At 45.1% G+C, this 25,080-nt stretch overlaps 2 protein-coding genes across 2 annotated transcripts in view; both read right to left on the bottom strand.

Annotated features, from left to right (window-relative positions):
- LRRK1 (leucine rich repeat kinase 1) overlaps positions 1 to 10,061 on the bottom strand; it is a 70,274-nt gene extending 60,213 nt beyond the window's left edge. Inside the window, exon 1 of the mRNA XM_053954869.1 lies at positions 9,871 to 10,061. Within this exon, the coding sequence (XP_053810844.1) occupies positions 9,871 to 9,937 (67 nt within the window). The 5' untranslated portion in view covers positions 9,938 to 10,061. The remainder of the gene's footprint in view (positions 1 to 9,870) is intronic.
- A 4,683-nt stretch (positions 10,062 to 14,744) lies between these two features.
- Positions 14,745 to 25,080, bottom strand: part of ALDH1A3 (aldehyde dehydrogenase 1 family member A3) — a 33,964-nt gene continuing 23,628 nt past the window's right edge. Inside the window, exons 10-13 of the mRNA XM_053955029.1 lie at positions 21,764 to 21,928; positions 20,083 to 20,240; positions 18,756 to 18,830; positions 14,745 to 17,417 (exon numbers count right to left, since the gene is read on the bottom strand). Coding sequence (XP_053811004.1) covers positions 17,345 to 17,417; positions 18,756 to 18,830; positions 20,083 to 20,240; positions 21,764 to 21,928 — 471 coding nt within the window. The 3' untranslated portion in view covers positions 14,745 to 17,344. The remainder of the gene's footprint in view (positions 17,418 to 18,755; positions 18,831 to 20,082; positions 20,241 to 21,763; positions 21,929 to 25,080) is intronic.

Here is a 25,080-nt window from a genome sequence, read left to right as displayed (position 1 = left end):
TGGAAAAGATGATGTATTGAGCACAAAAGCCACCCACATCTACAACAGAGCTCACAATCAATGCTCACTGCCCCAAAAGGAGATTTAAAACCCCAAAAGAAACCAGATATGGAACACAGAGGAATGCTTCAAAGGCAAAAATCCAGCGCTGAAGGGATCTTTTTCACTATTACTGCAGATTTTGGGAATATTTTGAAATTGTACGTGCCAGCACCACACATTCATCATGCTGATCTGCACTGAACATTTTCCAGCAAGCACCCAGGGCACACTGACAATTTTAGGTACAGTTGTGTCAAGTGAACAATTATCACCAGAATCATTGGAAATTTTCTATTTATAACACTTTTAACCTGCAAGGAAAAAAAACATTTGCTAATGCAAGCCTGAAAGGAAAATATTAAGTCCCGGGTGGAAAAATGCTCTGGATTCCTGCCTCTTCTCTGGGCTCCACAACAAAGTTATGAGAAACAGACGCCTCCAAAGGCTTTAGTTCCACACTTACACAATCATTTTTTCATCATCCAGGATAATGAGGAAGGGGGAACAGAAAAGTCTCAAATCCTGGTAACACTGGGACTCAGCAGTATCTGGGCAGTGCCAGCACTGCCAGATCTGGGCAGGCTCCCGCATTTGTGTGTGCACCTCCCAAATTCCCGGGACTCTGGGAATTGTTTGTGTTGTCCAAGAAGTTAAAATGGAACTGAGCTGGTTATTCTTTGCTGAAGTACAAAAGAGGCTGCACAAAGGCATTACAAGGCAATGGGGTGAGAGAGAGCACAAAGAATTACACTGGAATATGAGTGTCAGAGCAAACCCCTCATGGCACTGTGCAAACCAGGCTGGGAAGTGCACAACAGATCCAGGGTCACTAATGATACCTGCAGCTATCCATGGAAAAGGAACAAGGGGTTGGGACATGCATCCCCTCAGCAAGAGGATGGGATGTTCCCCACTGGTTGGTTGTGAAGAGCAGTTCCACTTCCACTGCTCTGGGCTGTACCTGGTGGGAGAGGAGCAGGATTCCCTCTGGGCAGGGAAGGAATGGGGCAGGGATGTCCTCCAGCAAGCACAGGGCAAAAACTGGCTCTCACAGAGGGTGAGAATACCCCAACCCTCCAGCAATGCTCTCTTTGGGGAGCAAAGGATCAGCAAAGCCCACAGAGAACAGTGATGCTGTTACTTCCACCCCCAAAGAGATGCTATTGAGAGCTCCAAGTGGCCAGAGAGATGCTGTATTGAAAATACGAATGACTCAACTCTGGAGTGAAAGTTTCTATTTTTGTCTTTTGGCCTCAGTGATTTGGTTCCCATCCTACAGCTTGAATCATTCAAAAATGTGCTTCTGCAGGCAAGGCCAGCTATGCCACTCTTGCTTTCCAAATTTTAAATTGGAAGATATACATTAAGCATGCAGAAGCCCGACAACACTTTTGGATTTTCTTTGTGTTCGTTTCCAGGCATGGCTGGAAATGGAGGATTGTTAAATGGTGAAAGGTGTCTCCAGGGAGACCACTCCTGTCCAACTGAATCAAATATTACAGCCATGAAACCAAACCAAGATTGGATTTAATCTGAAACTTCACAAAATAAAATTTAATGGCTAACTTTCTTCTGAACCTTTTCCTTTTCCCTAAGCTTTCATCAGAAGGGGAAAAAAATCCCACACACCAATGTTTTCTCTCTTTCAGAGAAATAATTTGCTCAAAATTCTTCTTCTAAAAAAAATTAAAACATTAATTATTCACCTTGGGGAAGCACTATCTCATGGCCAGCCTACTTCTGCTGCTTAGACACATATTTAAAACTTGCTTTAGAAGAAGCAAATGCTTTTAGCCCCAGCTGTGGGAGACCACGTGTGGGGGGCTCAGGAGGAATTTGCTGTGTGTGAGTGAGAGGAAGATGGGGCCAAGGTCTCTGCTCAGGTCTCTTCTTAGCACAAATCTTCTACCAGCTCCATCCAGCAATCCCACACCTTCTCTGCGCTTCACATTAATAACACATGTAACCACCTTCCTCAATGGAAAACACATTTACAGCACTGCAACCCCACTGCTGTTCAAAAATAAGAGCACAAACACAGCCAAAATCTGTCTCTCCAGAAAGACAGAAGGTGTAGGAGTGTGACACCAGGACACTGACCTACACATTCCTTCCAGCTACTTTGACTGAATATCTCTTTGACTGAGAGAATATTTTTTAGTAAAAAAACTGATAGATTCAGGAGACACATCTAAAGGAAGAAGCCTTTCAAAAGATTTGAGGGGGCAAACATCCCACACAGCAAAATCCAAGCTTAGCACATGTTAGACACAGTTCAATGAGCTTCTTTACTGTGCCTGCTTGACTAATAAAATACTCCTTGCTACCCTCACTTCTCATTTATCACTAAGACAACCACTCTGGACCAGTTTAAGTGAAAGCATTGCATGCCGAGAAAAAGAAAATGCAATCAAGATATTGGATATGGTTGGCATGAAGAGACTTGAAGGGACAATTTGGCAACAGCAGAGCCAAGGGAAGTGCAGAGCTGGGAAGAGCTCCAGGAGAAAAGGGATGGAAAGGTTAGTCTGGAAAAGAAAACAAAAAATCCACACAAAACAGTGAAGAAAGTGGGGCTTCACTCCAGCTTCTGCTGAACTCAGTGTGAGCACTTCCCACTTCTGAATGTCCTCCCACAGGAGTCAGAGAAGATGCAGCAAAGAGAAACCTGATGGAAAGGCCTCTGCTGTTAGCCCAGACAGCCACTAGAGCTTTAGTGGGGCTACCAAAAAAATCCATAAAACCTTCCCCTGCTTGTGACAAAACCTGCAAGTGGCAGAAATGCCTGCTTTTGCAGGGAGGTATTTTGTCTTCCTGGGAGTATCAGCACCCACTTCAGTGAAGGGAGGACAAGGACTCTGCCTGGGAGGCTCCTGTGTCCACGTTGTGACCCTGCTGCAGCTCACAGCATTTTTGGATGCCTGCTGCAAGGCAGAGACAGCAAAATGAGGAAGGGCACAGTTCATCCCTTTCCCATCAAGCTTGGACAAACTCTAATCATCCAAGAACCTGGTCCTATCCATGCAAATGGCTTTGATTTGGCAGCTTTTACTCCCACCCTGCCACTGTGAGAAAGGTCCAAGATGCAAAACATGGGAGAATTACGACCAGGATTACAAGCTCACTTAAGGAGCCAGGCTTTTTGTTTTTCAGACTATGAGATCTGAAAAGGGATCCTGTCCATTAGTATTGTAAAAAAAAAAAAAATTAAAATGTTCCTGTTTGATGCAAAAATAAAAGCATTTTCAAAGGCTCTTTGATGTGAAAGACAGAAAGACGTACAGGCAGATTCTGGAGGAGGTCTTGTCTTCAGCAATTACCAGCACTCTTTTTGAATCCTACTCCCCAGACAGAACTTTTATATGAAGTAGATAATCATGCTGCAGAGTGTATCAGCTCCAAACCTTGTGGCTTTTCAATTAAGCAGCAATAACCTCCAGTCCAAAAACTCCTTAACCAAGACAGGAATAAAACAAACAACCTCCAAAACCAATTAACTGCAGGTGAAGCGATTCCAAAGACATACTTGCTTTTAAAGGATTTCATTTTGAGCTCTTCTCGGGTAGCCATGCCAGTTTTCCAAGCAATATTTTGATCATTAAAACAAGAAGTGATGCAATTTCCACAGTGACCACAAACATACCAAGAATATTTGAGCTAAATTTATCCAGACTTCTTGTTTGAGTCACTGCTTTGGTTCGTTATTTTTCCATGATTTTCAGCTATGCACAGAGAGGAGCTGGGGACAGCCTGGGATTGAGTTTTCCCCAGCAGTATCTGAAATGCCAACTTTTAAGCCTGGGAGCCACACTTTGACTATCAGAGAGGAAATGAAGCTGCTCCTCCAGCTCCCAGCCCCAGGTCCCTGCTCCTTCCTGCTCGCCTCCTTCCTCCCACTCTTCCTGTGGCAGACTGACCCTTTCCCTCACCCCTGGGTGATTCTAATGAGGCTTGTCTTTGCAGATGAGAAGTTCCTGAAGCTCACCAGAGATCTGCTGTCCTCTCCAACTAGAGAGGGAGAGCCAAAACAGAGAGGATCTGCCCCAGGTTTCCCACTATGCATCTCCGTGGCAGACCCCAAGTGCTGCCAGCAACACGAACTGCTGACTCCCAGAGTCCCTCTGACTGCAGAAGGGCTTTTGGAAGGGTGAGAGCCTTTCCTAAAACTTAAAGACTTCCTAAATAGGTCCTCTAAAGTGAGGGTAAGGTACATATTAAAAAACATGGAGACACTTCTGTTGTGAAAATATCAGCAGCTTACATAAAAGAGCTGCTGCTGCGGCGATACATAATCATGCAAATAAGCAATTGCTGACCCACTAATGAGCACACAGACTTGGATTAAGGGAAGGAATTAAATATCAGCCTGACTTGATGTAAAATCTGAAACATAACCTATTAAGAGACAGACTCCATGGTTGAGTCACCATCCCTGGGGGGGGTTTAAAAGCTGTGTGGATGTGGCACCTGGGGACACGGTTTAATGGTGGGCTTGGCAGTGCTGGGGGAACATTTGGACTCAGTGACCTTGAAGATCTTTTCCAGCCTTAAAAATTCCATGATTCTATGATTTTATATAGCAGATTGGGAGTTGAATGGTATAAAATCCATCTCTCCCCCCCCCCATCTGCAATGCAAACAGCTCCTCCCAGCTCACTGCCTTCTGCAAGCACAGTCCTGACAGCCCCATTATTGATCAGAGCAGTGAAAAACAAACAAACCACAGACTTAATGCTGTAAGGATCCCTGAAGATCCCATTATGTCAGTGCAAAGAATTTAATGGGTTTTGGATAAGGCCCCCATAGGCTCTGGGGAGGATAAAACCCCATAATTCATAGCATTTTCTTAATGCAAGTATAAAATCACCTGCAACATCTCTGTCAAAACACTGTATCAATTACAGGCCTGGTAAAGGCTGAGTTGGTGTGAACACTATCAATTGCTTTTTTCCCACTGAAACAGAGGACAGCAGTTCCATGACCCCAGAATCAACCCTCACCTGAAAGCTCCCTTATAAATCACACCTCAGGAACATTGTAAAGAACTCCCTGTGTACAAGTGCAAAGGGCAAAGGATTTTCTTTGCTACCTTATCACCTTATCTTTGGTTTTTTCCAGGCTTCTTGATAGAGTTGTCATAAGTTACACTTCAATGTAATACAGCACAAATACATTTTAACATGAAGGTGTAAAAATAAAGCTGTAAAGCAGCAGATAATTCCAGATGCAGCTCAGCTGAAGATCAATGCTTTACTGCTGCCTGTAAATCAAACTGGCTCTCAGGTCAGACTCTCTGCTCAATTAACTTCCCAAGGTCTTTACTGCACCACTGGCTCTCCCAGCAGCTCTGCCCTCCTTGATACAGCCCTCAAGTTCAACAGCAGGCTGGCTTTGATGGTTTTTGTCAGGAAAATTGTAAATGCCTCAGCATTCCTTGCCCCTTTTTGGAGAGATGTTGTAACACCCAGCTCTGCACAGGAGGGCAGGTTTAACCACAGGCATGCTCAGCTGCAGACCAGCCTTCTGCAGGAGCCCTCAGCCCCTTGTGAGATTGCACCACTTCTGTATGAAGAGTTTATTTAAATATTTAAAAATACAAGCCTATTACTGCCTTACTGGTGTACTTCCTATTCCTGCTGAGTATTTCCTACTTCTCCTTCTGCAGGGCACTCTGCAGTGAGACTGACTCACATACAAAACCTGTTCTATTTTCTGCTCTTTTAGCTTATAGGAACCTTCTCAGTTTACTGTTTGGACTTGAATTTACTCACAGCTTAACAAGCAGGAAGAAAACCAGAAAACCTTCCAGGCTGATTTAGTCTGATTACAGAGAAGTTCACACGACTGACACACTCTGCAGCTCTCCAGTGCTCTGTGTGCTCAGTTCACCTCCCAGATCCTCTCCTTGTCCTTCTCACCCCACACTGCCACAAAACACTCAGGGTAATGTTACTACAGGGTGATGTGTGGATGGAAAAAGCAGGACAGAGGCTGCAAGTAGTTTTTCCCTGTTACTCAGCACAACGTGCCCCAAGGCCCAGCTGCTGGTCCTGTCCCCACACATGGCTGATGGGAAGGCTTTAAGGTTTACATGGTGATTTCACGAGGAACAAACTGGTATCAGTGGTGCTGATTTTCCATTCCTCCTCTATTCAGCAGGAAAGATTTTTAAACAAAGTTATTCACACTGACAGTTCCTGCCCTTCACATTTAAGGCAACGATGGTGCAGAACTGTGAGGAAATCATAGAATCAGAGAACAGACTGAACTGGAAGGGCCCCATCAGGACCAGTAAGTCCACCTCTGCACATATCCTGCCCTGATGCCAACCAACAGCAAAGCTGGAGGCACAAAGTGTGTCCCAGGAGGATAAACTGCTCCATTTGCTCTTGGCCAACCTTGAAGTGTCACCACCCAAACTGTTGTGAAACATTCCCTGTAAAATTGCACTTGCTCCTGAGTAGTCCCTCTTGTTAAACGACTCTTTAACTCTTCCAGTTCAACTCTTGCTCACACCAGAGCCTTTTCTAGGATTCAGGAAGCAGAAGGGCAGGAGCAGCTTTCCCTGTGAGTCAGATCTGAGCAGAGCCATGGGTGGGGTTGCAAAGGTCACTTCCATTGTGGGCAGATTCTTTCTGATAAAATAGAAAGCCCTGTGAGCTGCAGGGTCACCACAGCACCTGCAAAGCACAGCTTTAGGGGCCTCTGGTCCACTCCAAATGACAGCTCCAGTCATATGTTCTGGTTACTTGGTTGGTCCCTTTTCCAGGCACACTGTCCATGTCAATCTGTGCTTCCCTACGCAGTGGGAAGCAGTCACCAAGTTACAACTGATTTGCCTCAAAAGAAGTTGTGAAAGTGCATTTAGTTAATATTTGCAAAGCTACTATAAAGTTCCAGGCAGCTCTTCTTGGCATTGTTGTCCCTAATTATGTAATGTTAGACACCTTCCACCATAACACCCCTCCTTCAGGGCTCATTTCTAGATTTAGCAGGAGAGAAGAGACACCCTCTGGCATGTTTGAAGGATAATCCAATCCCACCTCTGAGACACACACCAGTGGCATATGAATGCCCTGTGACTTTGAATAAAATTCCCAGTAAGAAGGAGATAAGCTTTTTAAACAGAAGTACCCTTATGTTTCAGAAGACAGTGATTGTTCTACACCTCTGAGGAACTCCTAGAAAACCACGCAAGAATTAAATCCTAGCTATGAAATTTTGTAAGATTCAAAGAAATCAATCAGCCCATAGAAAGGCAAAGAATCTTTATGCTTTTCGACACATTCATAAAGTGATGCCTTTGGGCTTCCATTGTACTTCCTACAAAATTCACATCATGTCACCTCCTCTGGATTATGCAGAGCTCTTTAACCAAGTTTTTTAAAAAACCCAAACCCTGTACTTCATGAGAGACTGCAGCCACCCCCATATCCCTGCTCAGTTTCTTTTAATTAGGACAAGATGAACAAATCCAGAAGAGGGGGAAGCAGGGTTTGAGGAGGCAAGGAAGATGCTGAGTGCACCCACAAGGGAGCCTCATCCTGTGCTCTGGTGACAAATCCCCTCCGAGGGCTCAGTCAGCACCACCAAGTCAAGCCCAGCACCACCCCCAGAGGGCAGAGAGGGTCCAGGTCTGAAACACAGCTCACCCATGCCATGGGAAAGCTGGCATCCTGCTGGGATACAGGGAAAGCTGGCATCCTCTGCTGGGATACAGGAAGATCACTGGCAACCAGGAGGAACAGCAGAGGAGACACCTGAGCAAGGTGAGCCCCTGCACCCTATGTTACATTTTCTAAGAAGGATGCTGTGAGTGTGATTTTCTCCACATACAACTGGCCAGGGCTTTATAGCTGCCAGGAAAAAAACTCCTAAAAAATCCTAAGGCTTCAGATAATAAAAGTGCACAGGGACCTGCTGGAAGGGGCCTCCAGCCCTGCTGATCCAGCTGACCCACCCCGGAGCCCCTGGCACCACTGTTAAACCCCCCAAGCCACAAGCCAGTCCCTCCTGCCTGACAAAAAAAAAAAATACTCCAAGCTCTGAGCACTAAAGGCATGAAAGAAATTATCTGGGATCTCACTCCCCTTCCCAGCAGCTCCCGCTGAATGGGAGCAGGAGGCTGCATCCACATTGTTCCTCACAGGTGTAAACAATGGGTTGGCAAGAGGAGGCTGAGTGAGTCACCCTGCTCCTGCTACAGCCCCTGTAATGGGATCTGAGCCAGAACAAGGACCAGTAACTTAGGGAGTGGACCAGTTAGCTAATGACAATCATTCTTGGCAGGACCAAAACAATGAGTTTAAGCATGTACAATACCCTTATAAAGAGCAAATCCACCAAGGCAGTACTGGTGCCTTGTACAGGGATCTTACGCTTTACAAGGAAGGATCCCTTTCCCAGTTTTCCAGCACTGTAGACTATTTTAATATAACCCAGATATATCCATATAGAAGAGTCTACCACTGAGATTTGCATGTTTCCAGCTAACCAGTTTAACTGAATATAATTACATAACAGCAACGTGTAATAAAGTTCTCAGAAAAAAAAGCTGAACTCAAAACGTAAAAAATTTAACTATCTCACTTTCCACTTCATTATTCACTCCTACAATAACTTATTTATTGTATCTTTAAACAGACAGAAAACTTGTCAGATCACTGCTGCAGAACAAAGATTTAGCAATTCTGAACAGTTGCGAACCGCTAGCGCAGATTAAAATTCTTCTCATGGCTTAGTATTCAAGTGGAGATAATTTCTTCCAGAGAGAAACTCAGAAGACAGAATTTAAGAATTTTAAGAATATTCAATAACCAAGTGTTACAGAAAGGTACAATGCTAATTACCAAAAGCAAACAGAAAAATCAGTATCATGGAACAAGCAGAATACGTACGGAGAAAGGAAAGAGTTCCCAGAGCTCCCTGTGACACTGGTGAGGAACGTCTTCAGACAAGACAAGGAGGCCTCTGAATAAACTATCAGGTTTTGCTTCATAGTTGCTGATAAAATCCAAAATAAGGCTGCAAAAACATTAGCTTCTGCTGGAGCCTGCTTACTCACTACAAAGCGTCAAACACACCTTCTTCCCACACTTCAAACGCAGATGCTGCCTCCTAATGAAGCACTTGCTGCAAGGGGGGAACACCGTTACACAAGAACAGGAGGCTATTTCTTGCTGCAGAAACATAACTGGGGTTTGACTCAGAGAAAGGCAGCAGTGCCTGGGAGCTGAGGGTTGCAGTGAGAGAAACCATCCAAAAATAATTTGCCTGCTCAGGAAAAAAAAAAGAAAAAAAATCACAGGAAGCAACCTGAAGCATATGTCCCTTCCAAAAGGGGAATTTCTTTATTACATAAACACAAATGCTCTAATCTAGCCCAACATAAAATCACTGCAAGCCACTGAATCGGAGCTGAGGGTAAAACTGGAGCAGGTTAATATCTGTTCAGGCTGAGAGGAGATGCTCTGATTTTAGCAGCTTTCATATCCTGAATGCCCATTGCATCAGTGACTGGGAACATATTTGCATTCACACACTGAAAAAGCACAGATCTTGTAAAACACATTTAGGAACTGGTGAGACATGATACATATATTGACTAATTCCGTAGCCTTTGGAGAACATCCATCTTCAGGGGAATGCTATTCTTACCACCTCTATAGTTCAACATCACTCTCCCTGGAAGTAAAATTCCAGACTGTAAATTTTCAAAGATTAGGGCTGAAAAAACTTTCACATTTTTAAACTTCAGGTGGCTACTGAGTTCTCTTAGAACATTTTGCTCCCAATCTGAACAGGAAAGAAACAAATCCTGCTATTTACCATTTTGTGGATCCATGTTGCTCTCCCTGCAAACAGCGGATTCCTCCGTTCCCACACACCAGTACATTCTGGGTGGCAGTTGTGAAGGCCCCACAGACAAACTTCCCACAGCACTTCAGACTGAGCAGTGTTCTCAAAGCTGGACAATCCCCATCGTGTGAATGCAGGAGCAGAGGCTGCTAGTGGGCACCATCCTGAAGAAACATAATTTATTCTGTTTAAAAATAAACAACAAAACAAATTAATCATTCCATTGTAGAAATGGCAAGATATTAATTCCTCTCCACTATTAACACAGTTGTCCAAATGTCACACTGCAGAAATACTCTTATCCTATAAATATAATTATTTTCATAATAGCTTTGTTAAGAGCATAACATGAATTAACAGAGGGGACTAACAATTTCTGCACTACAGAAAGATAATGTTCCTAATTTTTCACCACCAAAGCTGCTCAGTCTTTGGGCAGAGGACAAGGGGGTGGGCAGGGGTCACAGCTGCAGTTTCAGATTCTCCACAAGCTGGTGTAAAGGCAGACCATTGAAACCCTGCAGTGCAGCTGGAAAAATCCTAAATGCAACCTCAAAACCCCTCCCATCCACAAAGACAACCACAGCTCTTGTAAGACTGTGAGAAACTGAAAAACACTGATGTGGTTACTGAGATAATCCTCTGTAGGAAAGAGAAGAGGGTGAAGAGAAACACACCAGCTCCTGTCCCCTCTGCCAGTCCTTTCTGAGAACTCTCTCACCCTGGAAGCATCAGGCTTCTTCACTCAGGGAGGCAAAGCAGGTCCTTTTAGGAGCTATTAAAGGTTGGCTTCTTATGAACTGCCTGGTATAACAGGCAGTAGAAAATTGCACAGCTCAGTCTCCCGAGGCACTTCCAACTCCTTCCCTTTTCACAGCTGCACAGCCACCCTTCCACCTTTTCGCAGAGGCTTAAACTCCTGGAGGATTTGCAGTGTTTGTCCAACCAGCATCAGAGCTCCTTCATTTTCTGCTTTCAGTTTCAGTCAGCAAACGCCTCTCAGATGTGACATGATGCACCTCAACTGACTCTTACTGGTTCTTCTCATGTCTGGTGCGTGATGATGAAGTTCTGATTTGAGGCTCTAGCTCAGCAAAGCTCATAACCCACCTCCCACTCCAGCCAGCAAAGCCCAAGACCTTCCCTGACTCTCCCTGAGCAGAGCTGGCTTCCTGAACTGGGATCAAAGGCCATGGGGAATATAAAAATATGCTGATCCATCACCACTATCCGGGGAAGCTTTCTGCTCCTCCCTCCTTACACTGGGTTTCAACCACCAGCCAAAACCACTAAAAATCACTGCGTCCTATTTCAGTTGTTTCTAGGCAAATATTTGAATTTTAGGTGCACTCAGCTTCTGCTGACCCTGACTTTGCAGTGCCTGGCAGCAGCAACAAAGACTGGCACACCCCTGTGCCCTAGTCTGGGCACTGGGTGCTGCAGGAGGCTGAGATGGAAGTGATCCCTAATCCCAGATTCAAGCCCACAAACTGGTGAATTGCACTGTGCTGGTGAAGGACTGAATTCTGCCCTGGAACTGGTGCTGGGCACCACCAGACTCAGCTTCTCTTGACAACACTGGCAGGAGGAGCTGGGACCACACATTCCTCCATGCCACAGGCGGGATGCCCCAGGCAGAGGTGTCAGGAAGGCTCTCACACCTCCCCAGAGCTGTCCAGGGTGTTAACTCTGGCAGTGGAGGAGATGTGATGCTTCCAGCAGCTGCCTGCCCTGTGCCCTCGATGCACTGAGCAGCTCCAGGGAGAGTAAACACTTCCCCATGCACACTCTGGCCCACCAGCTCTGCAGCAGATGATGGTTTCTGAGGCACTTCCTTGCTCTGAGATGGGGACAAACCATGTGCACCCACAGCAACTGTACAAGAAACACTGAACGGGGGCCAGCATGGATCCCTGAGGCTTGAAAACCACTCCACTCCTGATTTTTAGCTCTCTACTCAGCCTATTCCCCAGGCTGAAACTTTCTTCGTATAAAGTGAAAGGAAAAATAACTTTTAGGAAAAATAGTGGTGTGGTTCTGGTAATCAGTTCCTTTAACTGCAAGCAACTGAATACTGTAGCCATGTGTATTACTGCCACACAGTGCCCATGTAAAGAGGATTTCCGTATTTCAGGACCTTTCTGTATATAATTAAAAAAACAAAAAAAAAACCAAAAAAAAACTAAAAACCCTACAGAACTTTACCTTAAGCAAGGTGCACTTGCTGTAACGTTACAACTGCAACAGGCAAACACCACATGTGGATTTGATTTATAGAGTCTATATGCTCTGCAGACTCTCGTTCAGAAGGAGAGGGACCATGCAGAATACACCTGAACAGGTGCAAATGGGATTTACATCCCATTTCACACATTCCCAGTCCTGACACCTGCTACTGCCCATACCTGAACCACCCACTCCTCTCCCCTTCACCATCCCGCCCAGTCGTATCCTGTGCATTGTGCCTAAAAACAGACAGGCCGCCAGAAACGTCATGGTTTGCCCAAAATCGCTTCCTAATTCATAAAAAAAAACCCTGCTAAAACTTCAGCGCTTTACCCAAACCACCTGTTGTTTCCGACAATCCCACCTGGGGATTGCCACGGATCTGAGAGGCCCAGGGACAGGTGCGAAGGCGCTGGGGCTCTCCTGCCCGGTGTCGATGGCGAGCCTGGGGCCGAGGTGCCAGCCCAGGGACCCGCATCCTTCGTCCCCGGGTGAGCAGCGAGCACCAAGCCATCCCCTTCTCCACACCAGGCGCTACACCCCGTTTTGGGGGGGTCTCTCAAGCCTTTCCAGCCGCTTTCCAGCCGCTTTGCAGCGGCCGGGGTGAGACGTCCCCTCACGGCGAGCCCCGCCGCTCTCCGGCCCCGCCAGCCGGGGCGTCCGCGCTGCGCCCGCAAACTTCTCTCCGAACTTTCATTTTCTTTATAAACAAACTCGCTTTCCCCCTCATTTCCACCTGCAAAGCCCCGGCAGCCCCCCACACCGACTGCCCTGGCAGCGGGGAAGGTGTCCGAGAAGCGGCAGCAAAGCCACGGTACCTCCGCGTCGCGGGCCGGCGCTCCCGGCGCTGCCACCGCCGCCGCCTCCTCCTCCTCCTCGTCCGGCGCCGCCCGCACGCCTCACTCCGCAGCCGGGAGGCGGAGGGAGCCCGGCAGCAAAGGCAGCGGGACAGCGGCTCCTCCTCTGCCCCCGGCCCGGCGGCCAAGGGCGAGTCCCCCGGCACGGCCCCTCGCCTGCCCCGAGGGCAGGGCTGGCCCGCAGGGGGATGGAGCTCCTTCCCCAGACCCGACCCACACGCCCGCCCGCCCCCGGGGCAGCCCTCAGGCTCCGAGGAGTTGAGTTTTTTAGGAAAACCCAGCGTGGGGTTGGCGGTGGCGGGAGAAGAGCGCTCCCGCAGCGCTGCCCATCGTCCCGGCAGGGCCCGGCCTTACCGCGGCACAGCTCGCCCAGCACAGCTCGCACTTTTGAAAGTTGCTCCTTCCCCGGATCGCGGCGAGTTCGGTCCTCGTTGGAAGAGCAGAGCGAGGTTGCCCCCTCTCTTCGGAAGGAGTCAGATGTTGCTGTGCGCAGCCCTTCCCCAGACTGACCCATTCCTCTCCAGGAGCCTCTGACAATCCAGGGATTGCTCCATTTCCTCCACTCGTCGGACCAACTAAGAAAAAAGAAAAAAAACCCCGACATTTCTGCGTGCCTTTTGCTTTGCTGTTCGTAGCCACTCTGTAAATTAAACACACAGGATGCTTTTACCCTGGTCGGTACCTAGCAATGGGTCACTGATGGTCACTTGGGGTGGATGTGCATTCGCAGAACGGCCGCGGCAGCCTGGGGGCTCCTTTGGGTGACTGTGGAGACACAGATGGGTGGGTGTTCACCGCTGCTTTTCCCCGTGTTCACGTCCCCATCAATCTGTGTCCAGTTGCAGCCATAGGTAGAGCGCAAGAACGTACCAACACTATTGTTTTCTGACTTTTAACACAGCTAAAACCCAGCGTTACCTGTTTTCAGCACCTTTCCACCTCTTACCCAGCCAGCTCCCTTTTACGCCTCACAGCCCAGCTCTTACCCAGACCTTTCTTACAACATTTTTAGCACAAAGTTTGAAAACACCCTAAATTAACTCTTTTTCCTTTATTATGATAGAGCCTCTAATTTCCTCTGGCAATAATTTACCCACATATTCAAGCTAATTTTTCCCTTTTTCCCCCTCCCCAAATCTCATCCCACTCTTCCTTATGTCTCCATTGATTTTGTCACTCACAGTAATGCCTTTGTATCTTCAGCCTTCCCTTTTCTGGAGCCTGAAAGCTTCTGAGTGATGCTGTCAGTGAGTGGAAAATTCAAGGAGTTTGGCTTGGCCTGTGTAGGGAGCCCATAGGAATTTCTCACACATCAGATGGGAAGAGAGTTAAAAGACAATGGAATGTTCTTGCTCTGTATCTACATTGCAGATGAGAGAAATAAAACTGGGCTGGGAACACATTTAGCAGAGCCACACTGGTGGTGGATGTGTCTCAAGGGGTTTAGGGAGCAGGCAGAGCAAGGCAGGAAGCCCCATCTGGCTGCAGGAGCCAGAGTGTCTTGAAACACTTCATTTTGAGGCTCACCTCAGAAGGAAAAGAGGCTCCATCCAACTTTGTGCTTGCCCCTGCCAGCTGCAGCTCTGTTCTCCTCCCTCTGCTTATGGTAAATGGCACAACTCAAGCTTTTATGTGCAGAACACTGACTACACTTAGCACTTTACTCTTAAAATTGGCTAATTCTTCCCAAATTGCAAAAATTAATCCAAGTGCAGATTCCCTCAGTTTCCCAGTGAGATACTAAATCCTCAGATACACCTGTTTCACAAAGTTAAACATTTATTAGGAACAAGAACTATTACAAAAAAAGATATCCATAGTCTAAATATATACATGAGGTTTAAACATAACATTTTCATGTACCTTTAGCTATAAAAATACATTAGATTAACTGTATCCTAAATTATAAATATAGTTCTTTTCTTTTAAAAAAACAACTAGTATTCATATGAAAGCCTTATTGTGCAATGGAAGAATATATATACCCTCTAAGGGGTTATTTTAAAGTTAGTGTCTAGTGTTACATAACTTACAAAATTCAGTGTGTAGAGTCAAACCCTGATTTATACAATAAGAGATACATTGACCTTTTTAAAAACTTGATAAGGGGAAAAAAGTGAAATATATATCATACATATAAAGCCAGAAGAGTAGGATTTTAAGAATTTCAGATTATTTCAGTTTCCACCACTGTTTATCAAAAATACAGAGATACATCAAGATAAAACAGCCTTTTACTGTTTGCCTCACCTCTCTGCAGCCCAAGGAAACCCTCAGGTGGGCAAGAGTAAAATATTTGTCTGAGAAGATGTTTGCACTCTTAAGTGTCTTACAAAAATAGAAACTTATTTACAATGATCCCATTTGGCCTTTCATGGGGAAGGGAGGACATTTTCATCACTGGATGGGGAGATTTACCTGCCTCACACCCCGTGGGAGGACAGGCTCCTGGTTACACTGTTGGAGGTATGTCATGTCAGAAGTGACGTGATGTTGAAGTGCAATTTCAACATTCACCAACTAATAAGGAAGTTTAGGCTCATGCAAACTTTTTTCCTTACTTATCACCACCCACCTTCCTTCCTCCTCCAAAAAAAGCTCCACTCATGCAACTGAATTTGTTGCTGTCTGAGCCTATCTGTGAGCAAAGGAAGGTACTGGGTAAATCCTGGCTTGCAGCAGAGAAGAGAGGTTAGACCTGCATTTCTGCTTCAAGCTGACATCTGGAGCAGCAATCCTTATCAGTGCTCCCTGGAGATCTGCTGATAAGCCATAAGGAACCTCGGTGGGTTTGTTCTCAGAGGACAATCCCAGAGGGATCAGCTGAACTTCCTAACAAGCTGTCACCACTAACTCCTGCAGACGTGGGACTGGCTGTGCCTTTGCCAGGGTTCTCCAGCAGAGTCAGGAGGAAAGGAAGAGGGAAAGCAGTGAACCCAGGAACTGAAGACAGCCTGTGGCTTGTCATTCATCTCATGATAATTAAGCTCATAATAATGTCTGGGCATGCAAAGAAGTTACTGCAGGAGGTGCTAAGGCATAAGCTTGGTGTGACAGCCACTCCATGGACAGCTGTGATCGAGGGAAAATCCAAGGCAGTTTTCTCAGTGAAGGATCAGCTACTCTGTGCTGGCCATGAGATGACAGCACTCAAAGGGACAGTGGCTGCGAAGCTGCTGACAACTGAAGTCCAGCCACAGCTTATTCCATGGAACATGGATTGTACACCCTCCTCTTTAGCACTCAAGGTGTGCTTGGGGAGCACCTGCCTCTTCACACTGCATTTCTAGGAATGTAAAGCTACATTCATACAGGATAAAGAAGCCGTGTGAAGAGCTTCTAAGTTTTACTCTCATAGTAATAGTCCTGGCTCAAAAAACAAAGAGATGTTCAAAAAGCCTGAAAGTTGCAGAGAAAGAGAGTGCAGGACAGTTTCCTGCAGCTCTTCTGCTCCCTCCCCCAGATCAGGACTGGTAGGAGGTGTTTTCTGTGGGGTATCTACCATGCTACATGCTCAGCATCCAACTCGGTGTCACCATGGTAAGTGCAGTGCAAAATCCTCTTGAGAAAAGTGCTGTAGTGAAGGTTTGAGATACAACTGTGACTCACTGGGAGCCAGAAGGGTCAGCAAGTCAGGAACTTGCATTTGCAGCATGTGTAGTGTGTGCACACCCAAACATCAGGTTCCAAGGACACTTGAAAGTCTGGCTCTGTTGGGTGACATAGTGGCCCCAAAGGAGTCCTCTAGGAAACTCCCACAAATCTCATTCAGGGCTAGAATATCACCAGGATGGAGAATGTACATATCTTTAGAGAGACCATGATAGCTCTTTAAAAGAGAATTTCCTTACAGATCCTTCCATGAAAGCTTGCACTCCCATTCCAAACTCCAGCTGCAATCTTCACACAAACTCCACCAACTCCAGTCAAGTTGTTCTAACCCTTACCACTCGAGTCCATCTCTGCCAAGGGAAACCCAAGTGCCTCTGAAGGTATCTGCCAGTACCTTTGATGGTACCAGCAGTCTCTCTAACATGCCAGTGATGTCCATGTCCTTCAGGGGTACAGCTGGGAAGCAGATGTCCTGCCAACACTGTGACTGACCAGCTTTTGAGTCACAGGGAGCAGGCAGATGTACAGCCAGGGACTTGTGGAGTACAAGTGTGTACCGCCAGTAGAATCAGAGTCAGTGAATCAGTTTTTGAAGAGCCAGTTGGCAAAATGGAGCCCAGCAGATTCAGTGTTTCTAGAGGAATAAAGACAGGTGTTTCCATTTTCCTTCCCACCCCTCCCCTCCCCCTTGTCTGAACACGTCCCCCATGTGTCACATTCAGAGTGTCAGCATTTTAGGCCTCCTGTTTTCATGGACTCTTCTGGGAGAGTTTAATGGTGACTGTTTTCACTTCGGTGTATTCTGCCAAAGCATACTCCCCACTGCAAAAGAAAAGAGGAGGAAAGGGACAAACAGTTGTTGAATGTTAATGTCCCTGAGAGAAGACAGTTGTACTCATGTGCATTTTTGACATCAGGTCATTAAAACCAGATCTGAACAATTTACACCAGCTACCCACAATAACCACCAAGTACATGCACATGAGTACATACAATTACACCCTCTTGTGAGAGAAACACAGAATGCTTTGGTCACTGTAACCCACAGGATGACACTTGTGACCCTGCCTATGCAAACTGAGTGCTGCTGTGAGAAGCCATACAAGAGACAGCCACATACACACAGGTATTGGTGCTTAGAGAGAAATTAAAGTTATTTTTTTCATCAAAAGAAAGCTTCTATCTACAAGATACCATGTCATCACGAGGGCACAGTTGCTCCAGAAATGCATATTGATGAGAGAGCCCACCACTGCATTATGTCTTGGTTGGTAATAACTGGCTCTGTTCCCATGCCTTTCCCATGGGAAACCTCTGACATCCTTTAATTAGCCAGGCAGTCAGGCAAAGCAAACCATAAGGTCTCAATATATATCTATGTCCCATCTGAGGATTCATTTATTTGCTATGCTTAGCAAATGAGACACCTGAATGTCTCAGAGCAGCAGATGTACCAGAACAGTTACTGGAAATGGTTTCTGGGATTAAATCTGGCTTGTGAAAGAAGAGGTGTGTTAGATTCCTTTGAGGAGTCTGCTGAATGGTCTAAGAAAACCTGTCTCCTATACAAGAAGAAAAATAAGATTTAAGACAATGTCTCAGCTCTGTGTCTAACTCATGGAGTGACCTTGGTTTGAAAATTTCAGCTTTAGTAACTATTAAGAGCTGAAGTGTCTGGTAGCCCCTCTGTAACAGGCCAGGCTGGGGAAGAGGGACAGAGGGTCCTTCTGTAATTTAGCAGCAATCTTGGAAGGTGGGATGGAGAATGATTTGGGAGATCATTCCTTCCCACCTGAACAAGGAGCAATGATACAGCAGCCAGGAGAGGCACAGATACCACCATGGAAAGATGGAGCAGGTTTGGGGTGGATATCAGTGTCCCCAGCCATGGTGCTTTTCCCTTCATCTAAAAATCTAACTAGTATGGAAAAATGCTTCCAAGTGGACTTGACTGAACTGGAGCTATTAAAAGCTTATAAAGCAGATGAAGGTGCTCCTATAGGAATGCTTTACATCCACGCTCTACTGGCTTAGCACCTCCTTGTGGAGCATGCTGCAAGCCTGATTAAACTTTAAAAGCAAATTCAACAATGTTTTCACAGTCACAAATGTTATTGCATTCACCACCCACGCAGAAACAAAATACTGAGCAAAACTTACAGTTCTCTGCCATTGCCTGACATTTTAAAGCCACCAAAAGGAGCCTGAGCATAGAGCGCATTGTAACAGTTGATCCTACAATAAAAACATCAATTTTAAAAAGACAATTCAATACCAAGGAAAAGCAAGATGATGACAACAGCAACAATACAATAAAAGTCTGAAATCTCTCCATTTTCTCTGTCATACACTTGAGAAATTAGATTTTTGCAATAAAACCTTTTGCTGCAGAAACAGAAAACATCTGAGTAGTTCTCAGTCTGACCTACATCTCACTTCATATCCTTTAATGGCAAAGACATCCATGTTTGAGCTAGAATTTATACCATGTTCAGAGTCACAATAAATAGTTCAGGCAATTCTCTGATTTATTAAGCACATTCTGAAATGAACATGTTTACTCAGAAAGCTGTCGAAACACTCACAATGAGGCCCCAGGTCTCTCTTCCAGGTACAGAAAACATTTGGACTGTATCAGACAATTGTGTCAAAATAAAAGCACTGGGCCAATTTCTATGGATACTTGGTAGAAAAAGCTGATGCAGACACTTCCCCAGCATCTCAGTATGATCAAATGACTGAAGGTCATACAGCACAGGTATGGCTTGTGCTGGAAGTGTGCACCTCCATGTATCCTTCAAAGCCCAACATCCCATTTTTATGCAAATATTTGAGGCTGATTCTTCTGGTGCCAACTCTTAAAATTAATCCTCTGCATCAGAATCAGATACCAAATCAACCTCCTGTCTTGAGTGGGAAAGAAATCAGGATTCCATCTTTAAAACCATTCTAATATAAAATAGGAAATTTTGTACGCAAAAAAATAGCTGTTTTTCTTTGTGACAGCGGTGTGTTGCCATCTACTGTCCATACTGGTTTGTGCAGCAAAATCCCATCTGGTGCTGGCTAAAGATCATGAGAATTGCTTTTTACTACATACAGGGTTTTGGAAGGCACAATGTCTGGTGGAACTTACTACAACCCTGACAAAGAAATACCTCGACTGAAGGAAAAACCAGTCCATTTCTCAACATGCTGTCTGGGCCTCACCACCTCATTCTGATGAATGGATGTTGCTTCTGAGCAGAACATCAAGAATTAGGCAGGCTACTAATACATCTTAGCTGCAGCGTTTAGTGAATCACTGATATTCTGAGTTGGGAGGGACCCACAAGGATCATGAAGTTCAACTCTTGAATGAACGAGGATGGAGCCCACAACCTTATCAGCAACTTTATTTTCTTACCAACAGGATTGCAAGTCCAAAATCCCTCTCCCCTCCCAGGAAACAAAGCCCCAGCCCACCCTCTGTTCCCAGCCTGCTCACCAGACTGTTCCTGACTGCAGAGCTGAAGCCAGGGTTAAGGCTCTGTCCAGGTTCTTGGTGAACACTGCAGCTGTGAGTCCGTACTCGGTGTTGTTGGCTCTTCGTATCACCTCTTCTATACTCTTGAACTTCATAATTGGCTGAACTGGCCCAAAAATCTGCAGATATCAATTAAACTTTAGTACAGGAAAGCATCTGCTAACCATGGTAATTTTGAAGTAACCAGAATCAGATGCTCTGTTTGGATAATATATTTAAAATCTTATATCTTAGCCTTCTAGGGGTCAGTGATAGAGTGTCTTAAAAACTACTAATTAAACTTCAAAGGAAGCATTGTGATGTGTTGTAGTAGTTAATAAATGTTAAGATCCAACAAGTAATGGATCATCTGTAACAATCAAAATAAGTAGAGTTAGATCTGGACAAGTTACAAATGATTCATCCTTACTCCATTTACAACTCTGCTTTTGAACTCTGAAGCTGAATGTGCTCAAGTAACAATTAATTTATTTCAAGGACTGCAAATTTTCTTCCTTGGTTTTAACCCTGATTTTGTCACTGTATGCATTTTATTTGCATGCAGTGCATTAACCACATCTGTGTGTGACCACAAACTTGGCTTCCCAGGTTGCCAATAGAGGCAACAGCCATACAGAAGGCTTCCCAAATTTTGGGATGGAGTCTCTCATCGGGCACAGTATCAAAGGTGGAGCCCTTTCTTGGTCTGCAGGCTCTCACAGCATAATAAAGCCGGTTAAATGTGAGAACAGACTAATTCGGGCCACTTTTAAGCTCATACAAGGGTTTATAAATGCCTTTGTTTTGGGATATCCAGGCTCTCATGTGGAGCCTTAATCCTAGGCAAAGGATGAACGTGCATTTGCAACAAAACTGCCAATGAATGGAACTGGATAAGCTTTGTGAATCATGGCTTGGGATTTGCAGTCAGTTCATTAAGAAAAGGTTTGTCATGGGATTTTCAGCTCTTTTTCTCTCTATTTTTAGCATGTAACTCATGCCCTGACTGACTGATATCTTTCCCAGGTTCCTTAGAGATTCTGTGGCAGATCTGAGACATTTAAACATCTTGCCAGGAGTGAACAGCAAGCAGCCCCATAAAAAGCACTAGGCTAAACTTTAGACTACTAATGCCAGTTAGACTTTGGCAACTACTTATTTTCCATTAGGGAACATGATGAAAAGTAGATTAACTTCTATTTCAAAGGAATATCACAGCATCTAATCACATGCAGCTTGTTCAACATTTCTGCATATGAATAATGAAAGCCAGAGTATTAGATCTGCACTTAGCTGGCTTTGACCATGTTTTCATATAGGAAAGAAATAGTCAGTCTCAGGAGATTTTGCCATGAGAATGGAATCTGGGATTGTTTCAGATGCTAAGGCTGTTTCAGAAAACTTCAGTGTCTGTTCCTTTGCTCCTTACCAGCATCAGGTCCCAGAGTTCTTTTTTTGCCTTTCTGCAATAAAGCAACCTACAAAAGTAGTGGAGCAAGAACACATTTCACTGGCAATTACAGGGTAAATAAATGCTCCAGCCTGCCACAGTGTCAGTTATTTTTACTCATTTATATTTAAAATTAAGGATTCAGATAGAACCCCCTCCATCACCACTATTCTCATTCTGAAGCAGCATTTTTCTAGGTGATTTGTACTGTACCTCTTCTTTGGCAATTCTCATGTTGTCAGTGACCTCTGAAAACACTGTAGGTTTTATAAACAGGCCTCTGTCTTCAATAGCAAGACCTCCACACTCCAGCTTAGCCCCTTCTTTCTTCCCACTTTCTATCAGCTCCAGGATTTTATCAAACTGTTTTTGGTCAATCTGTCAGACACAAAAGGAAAAGAAACAAACAGCAGCACCTTTATTATCATGGTTCCAGAGAGGAGTCATGGAATGTGGCCCAGGGGCACGTTTACAGGACACTGTCAAACTGGGTCAGTTTATAGCTCAGTTTAGGATGTGGCAGTCAGGGAGTGAGCAGGGAGAAAGACAGGACACAGGCACAGCTCTGAGCCACAGAAAACAGAAGGTGAAGTGACATGTGACAGTTTAATCTGATCTAAGAGTTTGCTGCCACATGGAGGGGTCTCCCCGCTTTCCCTTCCTCCCTGTCCTGGATATGTGCTCCCACAGCTCACCTCACTTGAGCTCTGGGATTTGCTCACCTTCTCCAAGCACTGGATTATCTCAGTAGCAGTATGAGAACTGCCCGAGATTGACTAGAGAGCTCAGCAAGGGATCTGACCAGCAACAGAATCAGTACAGGAGAGGGAGGACCAGGATCTAAGAACTATTAGCTCAGTTTTGCTGCAGTGTGCAGCTTCACCTACAGCTCTCTGTCCCCAGCTGGAAGAACCCAGCAAGCTCTGCCTCCATCTCCTTCCACAGTGCACACTACATGAACGGCCTCAAGAAAAGCCCTGTTGGTGGGGTGACTTCACAACAACTGCTGCACCAAAGCTTTGCTTTTAAAATCAGAATCACTTTCCACAGTTCTTAGAAACTGGTATAATCCTGCATTTTTTTTTTCTCGCTCACATTTAACTACCTTTTCTATTTCCTCCTCCTAACAACTATGGAGTAATCTCAAATAGTGAGTGCTGCTGTCAGCCTTTAACCAGGGCTTTCTGTAGGGGTGGGGAAAGGCCAGTCCAGTGACAGGACCCTGAAGCTGCACAGCTGCACCAGGTCTTGGAGGACACATCATGTACTCCACAAGCACAGTGTGTCCTGTGCTGGGAAGAGGTGCAGAAGCCCACAGCACTTCCACTCACTGCTGACCCTTCTGTGCTCCATGTGCAGCAGTGAGCTGCAAAACTGCAGGTTTCAAATAAACAGACCTGGCTCTTGACATGATGTGGAATTAAGTGATGAAACTCCTCATGACAGCACACTGGAGATGGTAAAACACTTTCAGAGATGTTGTTAAAAAGAAAAACTCAATAAAGAGCTCAACAAATTTATTGAGGTGATTAAAGAAAAGACTCCACCCACTGGTACAAGGTGTCCTGGAAGGCTGGGGGATTATTCTGATTGCCAGGTATCTCCAGATGCTTGTTCTGGCTCAATCCCCCTCCCTAGGCATCTGGTTTTATTTCAGCAGGGCCAGTTGCCAGTTGGGACTGTTTACACGGAGTGTTCCACACTTGACTCCTCCAGATTACAGTCTATATCCTGTCCCTAGTTAATCCTGGCCACACACAATCCAAGTTTTCATGCTTTTAGACAAATATCAAAGCTGCAGGAGGGTGTCCTTGGGATACTTGTGGTACACCGTGGAAACAGAGCCCAGCACATCTCCAGGCAAACAGATGTGTGAGTAGCACGTGCACTGTGGGCAGCGTGTTCTAAGTGCTTGTGTTCTCTCATGTGTTAAGGTGCTACCCAAGGACACACTTAATTCATGCTACTGCCTGAAGAAATGTGTGCCCTCCTGTAGGATACAGTGTCACACTGAGTTTGGCAGGTGTCATACACATTGTCTATTTGTCTGGTTGCTTAGTTGCCAAGTGTAAATAATTTGAAAATATCTGCAAGTGCTTTCCATCCTGGCATGTCTGTGATCCAGACCAATCCAGTCCATCCACTTCACATCACAGAAAACAAAACAAGGATATTTATACAGCTGTAACTTGTTGCAAGGCAAACTACAGTTAGATGAAAAGACAGTGGGGAAAGAAAACATTTGTAAAAATGACATGCAGGGGTGGAACTGTTTGTCATTGTAACTAGAGCTTGCAAGGCTTGTTTAAATTCTGTCCCCTACTCCACTATTATTTATGGTTCAAGCATTGAATTCTATTAAAAACACATGATCTGGTAAAGCAAATTCTACTATTTGTTCATCTAATTCAATAGAGAAGAGAGCTTCTAAGGATCACTGCAATACTGAAAATCCAAGAACCCCCAAATCTTCATCTCTTGCTTCATTTCAGTCAAGACCACAAGGAGAATTTTTTCCATGTGCAAACCTAGTGTTTGTAATCCTACAAAATAGCCCACAACTGTGTCCAACAGGCTGTGGGACACAACCCTTTCTACTTAAATGTTTTATTTTCACACTTTAATCCTAAAGTGCATGTCTACAGTATAAGGAAAATATTCACTGTCTTATAAATCAAATTATATGTTTTGGGCTGAATAATTACTGCCTAACAAGTGCCACAATTAGTGCTTGCATTATTTCTGTAGACTAGGTCTTGCAGTCCACAAATCCCAGTATTTGGGCTCTAAAATAACAAAACTAGTCTAGTCTTGTTCTAATGTAATCCCTGTTCTAAGTTCCCCAGGATGTCAGTCTCATCTAATGCAGTTTGCTGTTCACAGTTGTACAATGCACTGGTTAACCAGTTTGCCCTCTGTGCAGATTTACTTTATTGCTTCCTGTGATACAGCTCCCAGGAATCCAGCATTTTAAAATGCCTGCATTTGAGGTTGGCACTCTGCTCAAACAGTCCTGAGCACCCCTCAGGTTTCTTGTGGTGTCCTTTGAATTCCAGCCAGTCAGCACTGCCAGACACATGTGAGTTTTGGAGAAGTCACATCAGAGGCATGCCTCATTTCTGTCTAAATTTAATGCTGTTTAAAGTTGACCTAATTTTAATCAGAGCAGTACAGTTTATATCAGCATAACCCAATACTGCAGCTGACATAGTCTTTTCCCCACTCCCATGCCATGAGCATTTATGGCAGTGAACAGTAATCCACATCAGGGGACTGACCTGAGTAAAACCTTTCTTCCTCACTTCCAAAAAGGCTGGATTAGACCTGAACCAGCCAGTTCCCCAGTCTAGTGCAGTGCAATGTAGGAACAAACAACTGCACATGGAACCACTTTTCCAGGACTAGCTTACATCAACTTCAAGTTCCTGTGGAACAGGATTGTCATCACTTACAGCTGATGCAGGACCAAAGAGATCATGAACTACGACCACTGTCAGCCTGAAGATTGGCTTCAACCCCTTCCCCTTGTT

This window comes from Vidua chalybeata, chromosome 13 (assembly GCF_026979565.1).
Source record: "Vidua chalybeata isolate OUT-0048 chromosome 13, bVidCha1 merged haplotype, whole genome shotgun sequence".
In the NCBI taxonomy this organism is placed as follows: Eukaryota; Metazoa; Chordata; class Aves; order Passeriformes; family Viduidae; genus Vidua; species Vidua chalybeata.
Note: the sequence above shows the minus strand (reverse complement) of the source record. Positions and strands in the feature narration are given on the sequence as shown.